Consider the following 16,187-nt stretch of genomic DNA (forward strand, 5'->3'; position numbering starts at 1 on the left):
TCCCTGAACGTGAAATGAACAATTCAGTACACGCTCCAAGAAACCTACCCTGCCACGAAGCCCAATCACAAATGAAGCACAGGAGAACAATGTCCCACTCTATGTTAAACACGAACTAAACTTTTGCCGACAAACTGGTAGAACCTGAAATGCAGTCAGAGGGACGGAGGGTAGAGGGAGGGAGGGAACTCAACACCCGCACCCTGTAGGGGTGAGGACGACAATAATATTGGAATGTAAGACATTTATCCAATTGAAGTGTCATACTGATGCATCAATGTGAATTTAATCTGAATTTAAATGTATTTTTCATATGATTAAAAACCAATAAAACTTACATTTTTTTGCAAAAAGAAATAGCGGGGAAAGGAGTGAGCAAGGGGGTGTCAATGCACAGTCAAGAAGGGGAATAAAATGGTACCCGACAAGTTGGCGTAAGTTGTAGTGTCCCTATCAGAAATCAGACTTAACAGCAGTACTGTTACTGAGGGGGAACCCCCTAAGGGGATCAAAACAAGTATAAACTCTATCTCCCACAAAGGCCAAGGGAATACAGCAGGAAAAAGACTGAGTGGGTGCAACACCAGCCGGGTCTTTTCAACAGCACAGATTCCTGGTTTGAAGGAAACCAGTATACCCAGGGCAAATAACCCACTTTATAGGACTCCAAGTAGGCTGGGCCATGCCCCATTTTTGCCTATCATTAAAACTAACAGGCTAAATCCATCCAAAGCAGTGGGATCAGTAGATCTACACAGGGTCCCACAATTAGCCCCAAATTGCCATGAATCCAGGGATGCTCTACTAAATAACAGGCTTCGGGTAGTGCGGGGATGTTTATTTGTATCCCGGTAGAAAATTGTTAGCTGCATTACAATAGGCCTTCAGGGGGGAAATGCCTATTATGCCATTGAATGGACTTTGGGTGTTTAGCATTGGCCGAGGACATTCTGAATTTTAACCGGAGAGGTCACCCACCGGCAAACAGTAAAAGAACTGAGTGCCCACTTTGTAGAAAGAACTCCCTGCTCCTAATATTGTCAGGGGCAAATGCTGTCCATTTGGTGAAAAGAATGCCAGGTGTCATAACTTGGCCCAGAAACACACGGCATATGGTGTACTAATGTTCCAATGGTCTGAAAATGTCCCAAAATGATAATATGCTGTAATGAATCAATTCAAGTATTACTTATAATTGGGTTCCTTAGGCTATCTTGGTCCTTTTCAGCTTAATCCAACTTTGAATGAAATAGTTATGTTGAATTTGTGTGTTTTTCTATTTGTTGCAAAAACCTTTATGGCTAAACGCCGAAATAAAGTTATTGATTGACTGAAAAATACTTTCAGCTTATTGGATGTTAAAATATAACCACGTTTTTAGTGCTTAATCATTGTGAAACAATGTTCCTTGTAGCAAGATGTAGTGCTCGCTTTATAATTTTGCCACATCCGGGGCTCTCAATATGGATATTATATTTATATAACTTAGATGTGCTCGCTCACTGATCTGGGCAGGTTTATCACATGCTATGGGCAGAATACAGAATCTACAACTGTTGTAGCAAAACAGCCCAATAATTGTCCTTACTATTAGGAAACCAAATTGTCTATAATTGCAGGGAAGCTGTAGCTGAGAGTCTTATGCTCTCATAAGACTGCTGTAAATGACAACAGAAGATGTAAATGCTAAGAGCAGCACATGACAACAATGTGGTCAGGATTTATTAAGTGATCATGTTGTATTGAGGTGTAGTATTGTTGTTACTTTTAGATGCTTGCTTACCAAGGTATGCTGTTCGATTGTATTAATGCATTTGTGTTGTCCATGATGTGAGTGGGTAAGGTTGTTATAAGGTGAACTCTATATATTTAAGTAATTAATACATTAGGGATTCTAATGGACAGATAATTGATCCATATTGGCATATGAAATAATGTTGGCAATAAGAGAATAGATTTTTCCCAGAATTGGTAAAAAGGCTTGTGTGTTCCCATGTCTTAAGTTTCTTTTTCAGTTCTATTTGCCAGTTTCACTCCAGGCTAAATGTAACCTTTCTCTGACATTAGCAGTGCCCCATTTGCTTTGGGTTTCCTTTGCATAGCCCCACTTGTTCCTCACCACAATGCTGCCACCTTCAATTGCTTCTTTGTACACAATGCACAAAATATTGTTTGTGTTTGGCGGTTGTATTCATTAATGATATACAAACAACCATATAAAAAAATTGTAAACATGTTTTATAGAGAACTTAGAATACTATATATAAAGTCTTGGTTTATCTCTTGGTGGTTAATCTCTAAACTCAGACTGACCAACACGTGTTTCACAGTAGTGTACCCTAAAATGATAGATACAATATGAAAGCTTCTTCACGGCCACATTATCCTTAAAATAATATAATAAACATATGTATGCACAAGAAGAGGAGAACACAAAGGAAATAGGGAAGGGTGAAGAAAAAATAGAAGTGCAAGTCCCATTAGTCATTGCAATAGTTGATCATAATCTCATGAATGTATAACTTCCTCATGTTAGAGTATGTCACTTCAAATCAAGTATTAGCTCAAATACCTCAACCGACTGTTTCCAAAATGTATTCTTTTTCATTTTAAATCATGAATTTCAATTAAACAATTTTGTGATCTAATTCTCAAGCTTTGTGTTATTCCCTCAACATGGTAACCTTCATGTAAACAATATGTTGGGCTATTGATATCGTCAAATTGAGTCAAATTATTACCATGATATATTCTACCTTTAGTAGAACTAACCAACCAAACTATAGACTTATCAATAGTTTGATATCGACTCACGTTTTCATTCTTTCTTCGGTCTAGCTAAACGTTTTTTCTTCTCAACTTTAGTGTACATTTCAAGAGGAAAATGATCATGCACAACAAGGGGTTGTTGTTGGTACTCCTCTTCAGAGGAAAACTACACAATATTTCGGAGCTCGACTGTCCTTGTTGGTGGGCCCGGACATGCAAATGGTTATTTTGCTGTTGAGGGGCTCCCACATTTTTGTATATTAATCTTCATAACTGATCCATCAGTGCGGCTGAAGAATATTCAGAGGCAGCAAGGATCAATATAAATGCTGCTAACAAAATCTAACATTATCTATCACCCTTACTTCACATCTGGCAAAGCACATTATACTTGACAAATTCTCAATTTTCTTTTCTTTTTTCGAATCAATGTTAAGTCAGGACCAGTGATATAATCAATCCCCATAATTTTGTTCACAGAAACAGACAAAAAAATAATGCAGGAATTTAATAGCAGCACACTATGTCATTCTATATGCCATCAAAAAAAGAATATTGTGGCCAAAGGATGGAGTACGTCGACTAGAGTGGGCAGTGGGGGTGCAGGAGGATTCCCCCTGAAATGGTTAGTAAACCAAGTGCTTCCTTCCTTTCTGTGAGTGTAAGTATTCCATTCTGTTTCTTCTGTCATGAAATCAATAAACAATGTCAAAGAATTACTTCAAAGTTTAAAGTGCTACACTGCACACATTATTTCCCTGACCTGAAAACTCTGCATGTAAGCGAAGCACTTCTTACCGTCGGAAACGTGGCTGTAAAGCGGCGGGATCCTGTGATCATGAATATCTTCCTAGAGCAGAACTGCCTCAAGCTGATGTGATGATTCTTGGGGCTTTCAGCTACACTGCTTCATTAATCACTGTATGACATTTCCCCATCTCCAGCACATCAATGATTTCCAGCAATGTTTTAGGAGTGATATTTTTAAATGTGCCCTTATTTTTACCAGAGCACAATATTTAAGCACTCTTTTCTTTCAATGACTTTTCTACAACACAATGTTTTGAAAACGATAATCACCTACAACCATTTAGTGGCCCGAGTACTATTGTTTTCACATTTTCCCATCTGTGCACAAAACATACTTTTCACTTTCCGTCTATGTTCCTTAATACAGGAAATAAAATAGGGAATTGTTTTAACACAAATAAGGCTGCAGAGCTAACCGGGAGCTTGTCAATCTAGCAAACATTATGAAGTGGAAGCATTGGGAATTTTCTTCAAAGACAAATTACAACAAATGTAAGCAAAGCTACTAGACATGGTTGTGCAACTGTAAAGGGTTTGCCTTTTTTTGTCCCGTTTGGGTTTCACCAAAAAATAAAATCTTAGCATCTACAGTTAAAAAGCCAGAAGTAATGGTTGGGCTGGTGTTTGTTTAAAATGTTCTTGGAGTGGAGGAGACTCCACTTCCTTCCTTTCTCCTACACCTATTTGGGGTATCAGTCGGGTGACCATTTAACTTTTACACACAAGATTGAAGGGTCAGCAGCTGCCACAGAATGAACTGTATATAATGCCGTGAATGTGTTTGTTTTTATCATCAACCACAGGGTGGAAGTCTGTTATGTTTTGCTTTATTCCCTTATCTTCTTGAACATAGGATGCAAAACACCAAGTGCAGCCACTAGAAGATGGTTCCTGTTGGCAAAGCCAGCAGGTAATGCATACATTCAATAACAAGTGAAGTAAAACATTGTATTGTTTTTACGAACTATGTTTTATAGATTAAAAGAATACCAAGAAAAGCACTGTGATTGAACAAAAGCAATAAAACAGCACAACCAATAAAATAATGTACATATTTAAACAGTGGTCTGAGTATCAGTGGAATAAAAATCTAAACAAGATGTCACCACTTAAGGTAAAATTAATTTTTAATATACAACACTGAACCAGCAGAGGCAAAAGTGTTTTAATAAAATAGGTGTTTGTCATACAGTACAGCCCTATATATTATTCAAAGCATCTTTATAAAATTACAGAAAGATAATATAAAAATATTGCTCTATATTTACACAATAAGCTTAGAAATGTACACTTGATTAAAACTGTTTAGTCCTGCCTAGTAATACTTCCAGAGGTCATATTCTGAGTTTTAAGCATGCTGCTCAAATCTTCGCGCAAGTCCAAAAACCGTGAAAATTGATCGTAATTTCTCAAAAAATGTAATGGCCAACCTTTTGCATGCAAACGAAAAATCCCTGCAGAAGCGCATTTATTATTTCTCTTCTCATTTAATCTGCTGAATGGAAACTATTGCTGTCTTTTCGCGATACAATCGATGTTGCCCTGAATGGAGACTCCAAGCGGTGAGTGAGAAATGAGCAGCTTTTAGTGCAATTAGCCTACTGAACTTCTAGGCATTTCTGACATCTGGCACACCTTGTGTTTTTAGACATGAAAAAAAGCTAAGTGCAATTGGTTATCAACTAGCTCACATGGACATAGACACACGTCAAGTCCTTTGGAAGGACCAAACACAAAGCGCGTGTAGCATAGTACATACACATTAAATAACATCCGTTTGTTCAGAGGATTTTCAAAAAAGGTAGCAGGCGTTTGTTCAGAGGCAGGATTTTCACTCATTCTTGTTTTTCCCCTCAGGTTCATGTCCTGCACTCTGCAAGATTTCCCTTTATGCACAGAGTACAGATGATAAATACAGTAAATTAGATGTGCACAAACAATGTGACGTGTTCCTCCGAAAGAAAGATGTAGCAAACCACAAAAGACAGGAACTACACCGGATGGCAACTGGTGCTTTGGTAGAGGGAAAATCAAGACTTCAAGTGGCATCCATGTAAACCTTGTCATCAGATTGTTCATAAAGGCAGGCACTAGTGTCATTAGGCTGTTTCCATCTCCTTTTGACACTGGTATAGTAAACAGTCTGGAAGCGTGGAAGAGGGTGATCTGAACCACAGAGATAACATGCCTTCGTGTATCTGACAATGCAGCAAACAGGGGATTGATGGAAGCAGTTGGCATGCAAGTAACCCTTCGTTACCTAAAGAAAGTACAAAACCACAGTTAGCAAAGTCCCTTTCCAGAATGAGTAATAAGAGCCTACATTTTAAAATATCAGAAGCAATTTTGAGCTGACAGGTGCTCCATCTATGATTTCAACATCTTGACTTACCTATTATCTCAACAATGTAAAGCCTTAGTCTTTGCTGCAACGTGTTGAGAGTAGCAGTCAGAGGTTCCTCAGTATGTGGTAACTTTATATTCTGCCTTACATCGTTGGCAACTGAAAGCCACATTTCCCCAAAGGCTTCAGTAGTAAGTTTCAAAGGTCTGAAAATATATCAAGGAATAGTCCAAAGTGAAGACCTTCTCAAACTCTCCTCTTCCACCGTCAAGCCTGGATCCAGCATTCATCACATGCTAGCATACCAAGTCCAAATACGGCTCTCAAACCTCTCTCCCGACCACATCAATATTCATGAATGCCAGAGACTGCTTCTTCAGAACCCTCTGAATGTGGAATCTAGCATTGCAAAGGTTTAAATAGTAATATAGGAAGTTTTACGTAAAACTATAGAATAGTCTATTGTGAAACACATCACCCACAAAAGTTTCAAACAATTATTGCTGAAAAAACTCCATAAATTATCTATGTTTATTGTATTGCTTTTGATGTTTATTCAGCAATCGACCCATAGCAATGATGTTGAATCAACTTGCCGATAACCATATCTTCATTAAGGCTGAGCAGCTAGTAACTACATCGGAGATCTCTCAAACACAAGCAGCATTGGTAATGAAAACAGTTTTGGTTTTGTGTAGGCATGAGAAAGGCACTGTCATAGTGGTATTAACTGGCCATCCGTGGCAATATCTGCAAAATGGTGATAGTACCTGGGCATTTAATAGTGCCTGGCAAATGCCGAATACTTATACAGAAGCCAAAACAGTTGGCTTTGCCAAAGCTTATTTTAAACAGGACTTCAGCGAAGGACACAGTGTTTATACATCGAATGGCTAAAAGCAGACCTGGTTGACCTTTTTTTATTACAGCAGTAGCATGTCTTCAGTGCCAATTAAGTGATTAACCTAAGAAGACTGCTTTGAAAAAACATTGACAGGAGCTTCGAGCACAACGATTGATGACAAGGCTTGAGGAAGCTGGCTCCCAGGAGGATGTATTTTGGGGCAGGAACTGGGTGGGAATGGCCATATGGATTAGCAGGTTCATGGGCAGTCAATGGGTGGGTAAATAACCAAACAAAACCTACAAGTTTTGTGTCCCTCATATGCCATTTCTCCCAAGCTGTACTCTAGTGCAATAGTTCGGCTAATAGGTGGTGCAATAGCACCACCTAATAGCCCAAACTAAAAATGACAGACCTGAAACTAAAACAATAAGACTCCAAAAGAGCCGGACACTCGCCAAACTGTACAAATGTATGGTCATCTGTGTTAAAAATGAACTCCTGAATTAGTAACAAATCTAAATTAAGTGTGAAGCATATAGATTTTTGGCGTTCCTGCAAGATAACAGAGGGGAATTTAGATAGACATGGGAGAAAATATATGTAACTAAACAGTTAACCACTTTCAGGAAGTTAGTTCCTCCATAAAGTTATCAATATTCCAAAACACCCCAGGGTCAGGCCTTCTAATGTCTTCAGGGTGGTATGAAATGTGTTGAGGGCAGCAATTTGGACTGTAACAAACATTACACATGACACTACAACAAGTGAAGTTCAAGTGCCTGATTTTTTTGTCAGGCTGTTGAGAGGTGTTTAATTGTCTACCCCAACACTGCAAAGGATGATTTATCGTGGAATTTAATGAGAATAAACTCCCTAAGCCACCCTCCATGCATGCAACAATCAATCTCTGGTTCAACAGAAGACTTTTGGTTCAAACCAAGTTCTTTGGGTTTAAAGAAAAGGTCTCTGGGTTTTATAACCCTCTATTCAGGGATACCCTCGGACTCTTCTTCATTCTCCTTTGATATTCCTGCTTCACCAGGGATACCCCTTTGCCTGGACCTTGGGGACCCTTTCTGTGACTGCACATTAGGCCTAGGAATTAGTGAGAGCTGGGGCTGGGTGAGGAGGAAGTGGGCCCACAGCCTCTACCACAAGCATGGCCGCTTGGGCTTCCCCATAAACTGGGTCTACAAATACTAGACGCTTCCCTGTCTTACGGTTCGGGTCCCAAACACCACATTCACATCTGCCTCGTTGACTAGCGGCAACAGTCGTGGGCCTAAGGGAACTCTGCAATAGCTCAAATTCTTTCCCCTTTCCACCAATGTTTTGCCACACTCCTTTCCACCTCAATGTTTTGCCACATGCTTGTACCTACACCAAACCTCCTGTCAGACCCCCATGGCTCAGGGTGCAATTCCCTCTCTCCGCTTACGCTGCATTCCCCTTCAATCTCATCAGGTCTTCTTTCACCACCCTTCATACTGCTGGGGTTTCTTCTCACTGGTCTGTCTTGACTACCTTTATCATCCTCCTGACATCTCTTCTCAATATCTTCGCTCAACTTCCTTCACCACCCTCCTCCTCTCTGTTGACACCGTCGCATTTTCCACTTCTCCCTCTCCAAGTATCATTACCAAATTCCTCTTCACTTCAGATACTAAACTAAACAGGGTGCTTGTCAGTCATCTGCGAGTCCCAAAACAAAGTCGGTCTACTGTCCAAAACTAATCTAACCCGACCCTACTACTATCAGAACAACTGAGGCACAGGAGAATGACTCCCTTGTCCTGTGAACTGCTTTTTCAGCACTTTCCGTTAAATCGTAAAGTTCAGACCGTGGCTTTTCCACTTTTCTTTTTCTCTTCTTTCTTGTTCTCTTATAATCTTATTCTTTGGTTCCCTCTTTTCGCTTGTGACCACTTGTAACACAAACGTTCACCCTGTTGCACCTCTGAGTACCTGAAGGTTCCCCAATTACTGTACTGTCTCTCCACACTGTGCTGCTAGCCTATAATGCATTCACTCCTGCTCCTCCTCACCTCACCCTACGCTTTCTCCGAAACGGTCCAACTTCCTCCTTTCCTATCCCCATTATAAAACTCACAACTCAAAACTCCCACTACTCCATTTCTCTTACACCTCCTTCCAACAAACCAAGCCGGCGAGCAACCATACCTCTTCTAATATCTCTCTTCTTCTGAAACTCAACTTCTGTACTCTTCCGTACCTCATCAACTGAAAATTGCACTCTGAAATGCTCAGTCTGTATGCAACAAAATGTCCTTTATCAACGACTACTTTCACTCCAGCTCTTCTCCACTATTTGTTTTATTCATATTTATATAGCGCACAACAGCCCGAGGACATCGTGGCACTTGTTACAGTACAAAGCTTAGTTACATGGTCAATAATATATATACAGATTGCAATATAGTTATATTACATTTGAGTTATATTACAATATACATGGCAGAAGTGGAGGAGGCAGTCCTCCACTTGCTAGCTGAGGAGAGTGGCCTTGAGGTTGTTGCGGAAGACAGAGATGGAAGTTTCAGGGTGGCAGGGAGCGAGTTCCAGAGTTTCGGTGCAATATAGGAGAAACCTAGACCTCCCGCTGTGCTCTCTTTATGCGTGGTATGTGTAGCTGGTTGGTGTGCTGAGCTCTGGTGGAGCGAGTGGATGTGGTCCTTGATATTGCTTCAGATAGGTATGCTGGAGCGGTTTTGTTGATGCACCTATGAGTGATGGTGAGGATTTTCAGAGTAGTACGGTCTTTGACCAGGAGCCACCGGGCTTCACGTCTGGCGTGGGATATATGGTCTCTTCTAGGGATGCTCATGGCGGATCGGAGGGCATTGTTTTGTGTGGTTTGCAGTCTGTGAATGTTTTTGGCGGAGGTGCCAGCTAGAAGGGTGTTGCAATAATCCCGTTTGGCTCCTATAGTTGCTCTAGCTGTGGCCAAGCGGTTGGGGTTGGATAAGTAGGGTTTAATGGCATTAATGAGTTTGGTGCTGAAGGCTGATGCAGAGGCTATGGCGCTGACTTGTTTGTTCATCAATAGATTTGCATCAATGTGAACACCTAGAGTCTTGACAGAGGATGATACGGAGATGGTTGAGTTGTCTATGTTGAAGTTGTTGTATTGGGGGCTTAGTTTCGATAATGTGTTTGTTTGGCCCAGGATGAGAATTTCAGTCTTCTCCCCATTAAGACAGAGGCCATTGATTGCCATCCAAGCTTGGGTAGTGGCATAGATGTTGTGAAGGGCCGTGGCATCTTGGTGATAGAGTCCAGATAGGGGTAAAAGTACATGAGTGTCGTCTGCATAGTTTGTATATGCAGCACCCATGGAGTCAAGTAGGTCGAAGAGGGATTTTGTGAAGAGGTTATAGAGGGTGGGGGCTGTATAAGATCCTTGGGGGACACCGCAGTTTATAGTGGTAGGATCTGCGTTAGCTGTGTCGGAGTACACCTTCATGGCTCTTCCTTCAAGGAAGGAAGTGATCCAGGATCCTGGTTGATTAGAGAAATGGGCTGCATGGGTGAGGTGGGTGGTGAGTGTTTGGTGATCTACCAGGTCAAAAGCAGCTGATAATAGATCGAGGAGGAGGAGCAAGGCAGGTTTGCCTTTGTCCATGATCTGTGAGATTTGATTTTTTAGGTCTAATAAGGCGGATTCTGTTCCATGCCCGACACGGAAGCCAGAATGTCTTTGTCTAGTATGGAGTTAGCTTCTATGTATGATTGGATCTGGATGTGAGCTGCTTTGTCCAGGATTTTTAGGAGGAACAGGATTGCCGTTATCGGTCTGTAGTTGTTGGGTTGCACTGGGTCAAGTGTGGCCGTTTTTTAGAAGTGGCCGCACCCAGGCTTCCTTGAGATTGTTTGGGACAGTTCCTGTTTGGAAAGATGCGTTAATGAAGGCAGTAATCAGGGGTGCTAGGTCATTGGCGCATTCCTTGATGATTTTGGGAGGGAAAATTTCTGCTTTGCAGAGGGATGCTTTGAGGTTTATGATGAGATTAAGGACCTCAGGTTCAGTGACGTTTCTGAAGGAGAATTGAGCGTGATTGAGATTACTACGCTTGTCTTGTTTAGGGCGGTTGGTTTTCTGGTTTGGGATAGCTTTGCAGTGGTTTTGGATTTTGTTCTGGAGGAGTTTTATTTTGTTGAGCTTGGCGGACTCAATGCTGGCACACCAGGCTTGGTCTTTAGTTATCTTGTCAGCGGTAGCCGGAGGAGTGACTAATTCATTAAAGATTGCAAATAGTTCTTTAGCTTGGGAGTTGGCCTTTGAGATCCTATCATTGAAGGAGTAGGATTTTCCTGCTAAAATGGCTGTTTTATATTGGAGGGCTATTTGTTTGAAGAGGCTCTTATTTAGATCACTCTGATCCGTTTGCCAGTTTCTAAGCGACTGGCGCTTTTGTGCTCGGAGGGTTTGGAGTTTTTCCGAGAACCAAGAGTTGCAGTGAAATGAATTCTTTTTTCCTTCTTGCTTTCAAGTGGAGCTATAAAGTTTATGGCACTGGTGAGGTATCACTATACCTTCTTGCTATCACTGGAACATGGATTTCTCCACCTGCCACTGCCACTATGGCAGCCCTCCACAACTCCAAAGTATCCTTTGTTCACTCTCCTCGACTGACTGGCAGAGGTGGCAACTTCAGACACCTACTCTCTTCCCGCCTCAATACCTCACAAATCTCCAATGCCACGTCCTCTCATACCATCTTTTGAAATGACCATTTCTACTATTGCTCTGCCTCAATCAGTTCACATCTCAATCTACCGCCCTCCTGGTCCCACTGGACCATTCTTTAATCATCTTGGGCAACTCCTTGATTCTCTTTCCACTAAACATTACCTTATTCTCTTAAGTGACTTTAACCTTCCCTCTCCAACAACTTCTCAGAAATCTCAACTTCAGTCTTTTCTTGGTGATCATGCTCTCCACTCCATCCATAAATTATCTACCACTCTATCCATAACCTATCTACCCACACAGGGGGTAAAACTCTGGATCTCCTAGTCATCTCTCTCTCAGCCAATAAGAGCAGATCGGCTCAGTTCCAGACATCGGTCCTTTGAGCCTCAAGTTGCCATAACAATACAATCACAAGAAGTGCCCTGCGACTGGTGATTAAGGCATTTTACCCATATTCCGGAGAAGGGTTCATCCAACCTGAGTCGCCTTCCTTCCTCCTCTGCTGCTGGAGCAGCACAACAACCCCTCTCGGCCTGCGTGACGTTGTTCACCTGATTCGTCTGTGCCTGTTTTGCTGCTAGGCCGCCTGGTGAGTTTCATCATGCATTGTGAAGTTACGTTGTCTCTCCCTCTCCCTTCCATCTCTGCCCTCTGCCTCCATGGTGCATCTCCCATATTTACTCGTAACTGCTACTCTATCACCTATCTTACCTCTCTTTCGAAGCCTGGAAGGAAAAAGTTCAAGAAAGATCTAGTCTCCATCCCAGGCCTGTCCATCGCTGACACCTTTGTCAATGCTTCTTCCAGGCATTCTGTCACAACATCCTCTTTGTCGCTCCCTCTCCGGACCGATGTACTCACGATATGATCTCAGTCCTCTCCCCCTTCACTTCTTCACCCATTAGTGGTGGAACAAGATGGGAAATACTATTGGCACACTTCCCATCCTCTATGTGCATCATTAATGTCTACCAGAATGGCACTGTCATGGCCCGGGGCTCTCAGCCCCAACCTCATCCTTCTTGATAGGTGTCTTCCGTCTCTCATCTACTTCCTCCCTTCTCCTGCCACTTGTCCATCTGCCACCCAGTGGCCCCTTCACTACTGATGGGTATACCACATCCCTGTACCTCTCCTCGGAAGACCTTCAAAAGGTGGCAACCAGCTTCATTTAGCTACCCTCAAAGCTCGGTTTGCTGATAAACACTCCTCTGACATCCATCACCTCCTTAACCTTGACATCCTCAGTCTCACTGAGACGTGGTTCACTGCCAGCTCTGTCACGGTTTTTGACACCCTCCTCCCTGAGAGCTACAAGATCCTCTGGGCTTAACCGGTTTGGAGGTGGAGTGGCCTGGATCTTCCCTGAATGGGTCCCTGCTACCATCATACCCACCCGGTCCTACTCTTCCATCGAATGACTTATCTGCAGGCTTGATGTCTCTCCTATCCTCTTGCCACCATTTACAGGACCCCTGGTCCGGTCTCCCTCTTCCTTTCCCAGTGGGCTGAGCTCACCTCTTCTATCCTGGCCTCTACCTCCAAGCTTCTCTTCCTTGGAGACTTAAATATTCACCCCCAAATCTCTTGATGAAGCCACTGGCCTCTTCGCAGCCTAAAACTCTCTTTCCCTCAACATTCTTCCCTCCGGAAACACCTTGGAATGCGCAGCAGGCATCCCCATCTCCAACCCTCTCACTACACCACTCTCCTGGTCTGACCATGCTCTCCTGACCTCTCATCTGGATCTCTTGGGACCCCCGGCTAAGCCTCTGCCCGCACTGCAGTCTCCTTCTGCGTCATTCGACCGATGAAGCGAGTGTCAGTTGCTGCTTTTGCCACCACTTTCATTTCCCCACCCACTCCAGCCACTGACACTCACAGATACAGTCCTTGCTAACCATCACCTCTCCATCTCCAACACCCTGGACATCCTTGCCCGGTCATGAGGATCCACATGAAGCCTGCCTCCAAGCACAACAACTGGTATGACTCCGACCTAGCCTCTCTGAAATGCAAGTGCAGAGTTGCTGAACAGATGTGGCTGGCTTCAGGCATATCCACTGACAGACTTGCCTGTAGCCTGCTTTAAAGGCAATACAGAATCTCCATCCGCTCAAAGAAGAGGGGCCCATATCCAAGCCTTCATCTCTGGGGACACCAACAACATGGCTGAACTGTTCAAAATCTCCAAGAACTCGCCAATCCAACTGCAGTCTCCAGTTCTCCTCTTCCATCCCAGGCCTCCAGCACTGGCCTCCCATTTCACAACCAAAACACTCAGGAAATCTTGTCCTCCCCCTCCTCCCCACCCCTCCCTTGTTCCCAACTAGTTCTCAGGGCTCCCTTGCCCCCTGCACTCCTCTCCACTTCCCCCCTACTCTCCGCCTTCTCGCCCATAGCACCGGATGAAGTCTCTAAACAAGTCCTCTCTATGAAAGTCTCCTCCGAACAGGTGCACCCCTTCTCCACCAGAACTATCAAGGACAACATTGCCTCCCTTGCTTGAGCCTTGGCCGATTTCTGCAATCCCTCGCTTGCCATTGGCTCCTTCCCCACTACCTGTAAGGCAAACTCTTGTGCATCCTCTCCGTAAAAAGCCTTCTGCTGACACCTCCTGCCCGGCTAACTACTGCCCTATCTCCATTACCCCCTTCCTGCACAAAATCTTGGAGAAGTTGGTCATCTCACAGCTCATCCAGCACACTGAATCTGTTGCCCATCTCCACGACCACGAGAGCAGACAAACTGTTCTTGTGAACACCTGTGAAGAATTGCTCTCAAATTCCAATTCCAATTCTCCTTTCTTTCTCATCCTTCTTGATTTTTCTTCTGCCTTGATACAGTCAATCATGCAACCCATATAAATCGGCTCTGTGATATCCTTGGCATCACGGACCTGTGCTGGTTGACCTCCTTCCTATCTGACTGACCTTCCTAGGTTCAACTGGGGCCTTTCCTCTCCTTCCCCGCACTCCTCCTGCAGCGTCCCTCAGGGCTCTATCCTCTTGCTGTCGCTCTTCAACATCTACCTTGCTCCTCTGGCCCACTTGATCTCCACCTTCTCTCCTCACGTTCAGTGTTATTCGGATGACACACAGCTCTCCTTCAAGCTTCCCTCCACTACCTCCTCTTCTTTCCCTCTAATTCCTGACTGTCAGACTGCTATTCAGGCATGGTGTGCTACTAACAATCTCTTCATTAATGCCAGTAAGACCGAGATCCTTCTCATTGGGATCCCTGCTCCCTCCTCCCCTCTGGCCACCCTCCATGGGTCCTCTCCCCCACCCTCTTGTGAAGCTAAAAACCTTGGTGTCATTTTTGACTCCACCTCTCCTCTCCGCACATTGCGGACATTGCCAAAAAGGCCCATTTTCAGCTGCACCTCCTCAGAGGCATTCTCATTTTCCTCACCTTCCCCCAGATATTCAATGTCTCCAGAGCTCTTGTCCTCTCTAAGACGGACTACTGCAACAGCCTCTCCCTCAATCTTCTTCTATACTCCCTTCACCCCTTCAACTAATCTAGAACAGGACCGCAAGACTTATCCTTGGCCTCAAGCCCAGGGAATGCATCTCTCCAGTCCCAAAATCTTACCACTCGCTGCGGGTTGAGGATCAAGTTCAAGGCCCTCTGCATCAGCCACAAGGCTTTCTGGGGCCTGGGACCCCGCTACATCCAACTCTCCCTAAATACCTCCCTGCTAGAGCCCTTCAGTCTTCTAGCTCCAACTCTCTGCAGATCTGACGATTTTTCAAGAAGAGAGTGGGGGCTAGATCTCTCTCTTTGGCAGAGCCTCCCTCTGGATTGGTCCCTCTGGCCCTCCCACGATTGAACCGAATCACCTTAAATTCTAGAAGCTTCTCAAGACCCTCCTTTTTCTCTTTGTCCTTACCTCTCCCCTCTGCCTCCCCTGCTAATGGCCACCTCTGCTGCATTGACTGGCTGCATGGTCCCTTCTGAGTCCTAAAGGGCACCAGGCCCTCCTCACCCAGTCTACCCCAGCACCCCACCCCCTAATCTGCCCCTTCCCCCGACTAGCAGGGTGGGGTGTGCATCCCTACCGAGCCTCGTACACCCCATCCATTATAAACACTGACTAAAAAACTACTACTGTCAGACTATCCATATCTGATCACTCAATTGTGCAGGGGACGGAAATGTCTCCAGAGTTAGATACTTATCCTTGTTGACGCAATTGTCTCCACCACCTTTCCACCCTCTGACCTTTCCTCACCACTTGATTCACCTATTACTAAAAGGAAATGGAAACCTTCTGCCATTCCACCCTCTCTCTCAGACTTAGAGTTCTCACTCTCCTTCACATCACATACCTCTTCCACCAACAATGCCTTCGCCAGCTTCCAATAACTACTACAGGACTCATTTATTTCTCACTTCCCACTGCTTACTTTAACCCCCAAGTCTCAGCAACCTCAACCATGGGGCACCCCATTCATACGCTCTCTCTGCACCGACATGAGTTGGCTGCTATGCAAATGGAGGCGTACCCACACGCATGACGACCTGCAACTCTAACTCTCTGCTGCCTTTGACACTGTTGATCGATCTGATCTCCTTAATACCCTCTTTCTTCTTGGGATTCGCGATCAAGCCATTGCCTGGATTGAATCCGATCTTGCACCTCACCAATTCTCTTTCTCCTGGAGCAATAACACCTCTCAACTCACTCCTTTAACTAA

General features: G+C 43.9%; 1 protein-coding gene across 4 annotated transcripts in view; it reads right to left on the reverse strand.

Annotated features, from left to right (window-relative positions):
* Window positions 1-4,688: 4,688 nt before the first annotated feature.
* AP4E1 (adaptor related protein complex 4 subunit epsilon 1) overlaps window positions 4,689-16,187 on the reverse strand; it is an 822,644-nt gene continuing 811,145 nt past the window's right edge. For 3 of the 4 annotated variants that reach the window (XM_069624815.1, XM_069624816.1, XM_069624814.1), the window contains 2 exons: window positions 5,972-6,129; window positions 5,540-5,839 (listed from right to left, as the gene is read on the reverse strand). In XM_069624815.1, the coding sequence (XP_069480916.1) occupies window positions 5,679-5,839; window positions 5,972-6,129 (319 nt within the window). In that variant the 3' untranslated portion in view covers window positions 5,540-5,678. Of the gene's footprint in view, window positions 5,840-5,971; window positions 6,130-16,187 lie in introns of all 4 variants that reach the window. The other variant, XM_069624813.1, reaches the window with a different exon arrangement.

The sequence above is a fragment of the Ambystoma mexicanum genome, chromosome 11, assembly GCF_040938575.1.
Source record: "Ambystoma mexicanum isolate Mex_15411 chromosome 11, UKY_AmexF1_1, whole genome shotgun sequence".
Lineage (NCBI taxonomy): Eukaryota > Metazoa > Chordata > Amphibia > Caudata > Ambystomatidae > Ambystoma > Ambystoma mexicanum.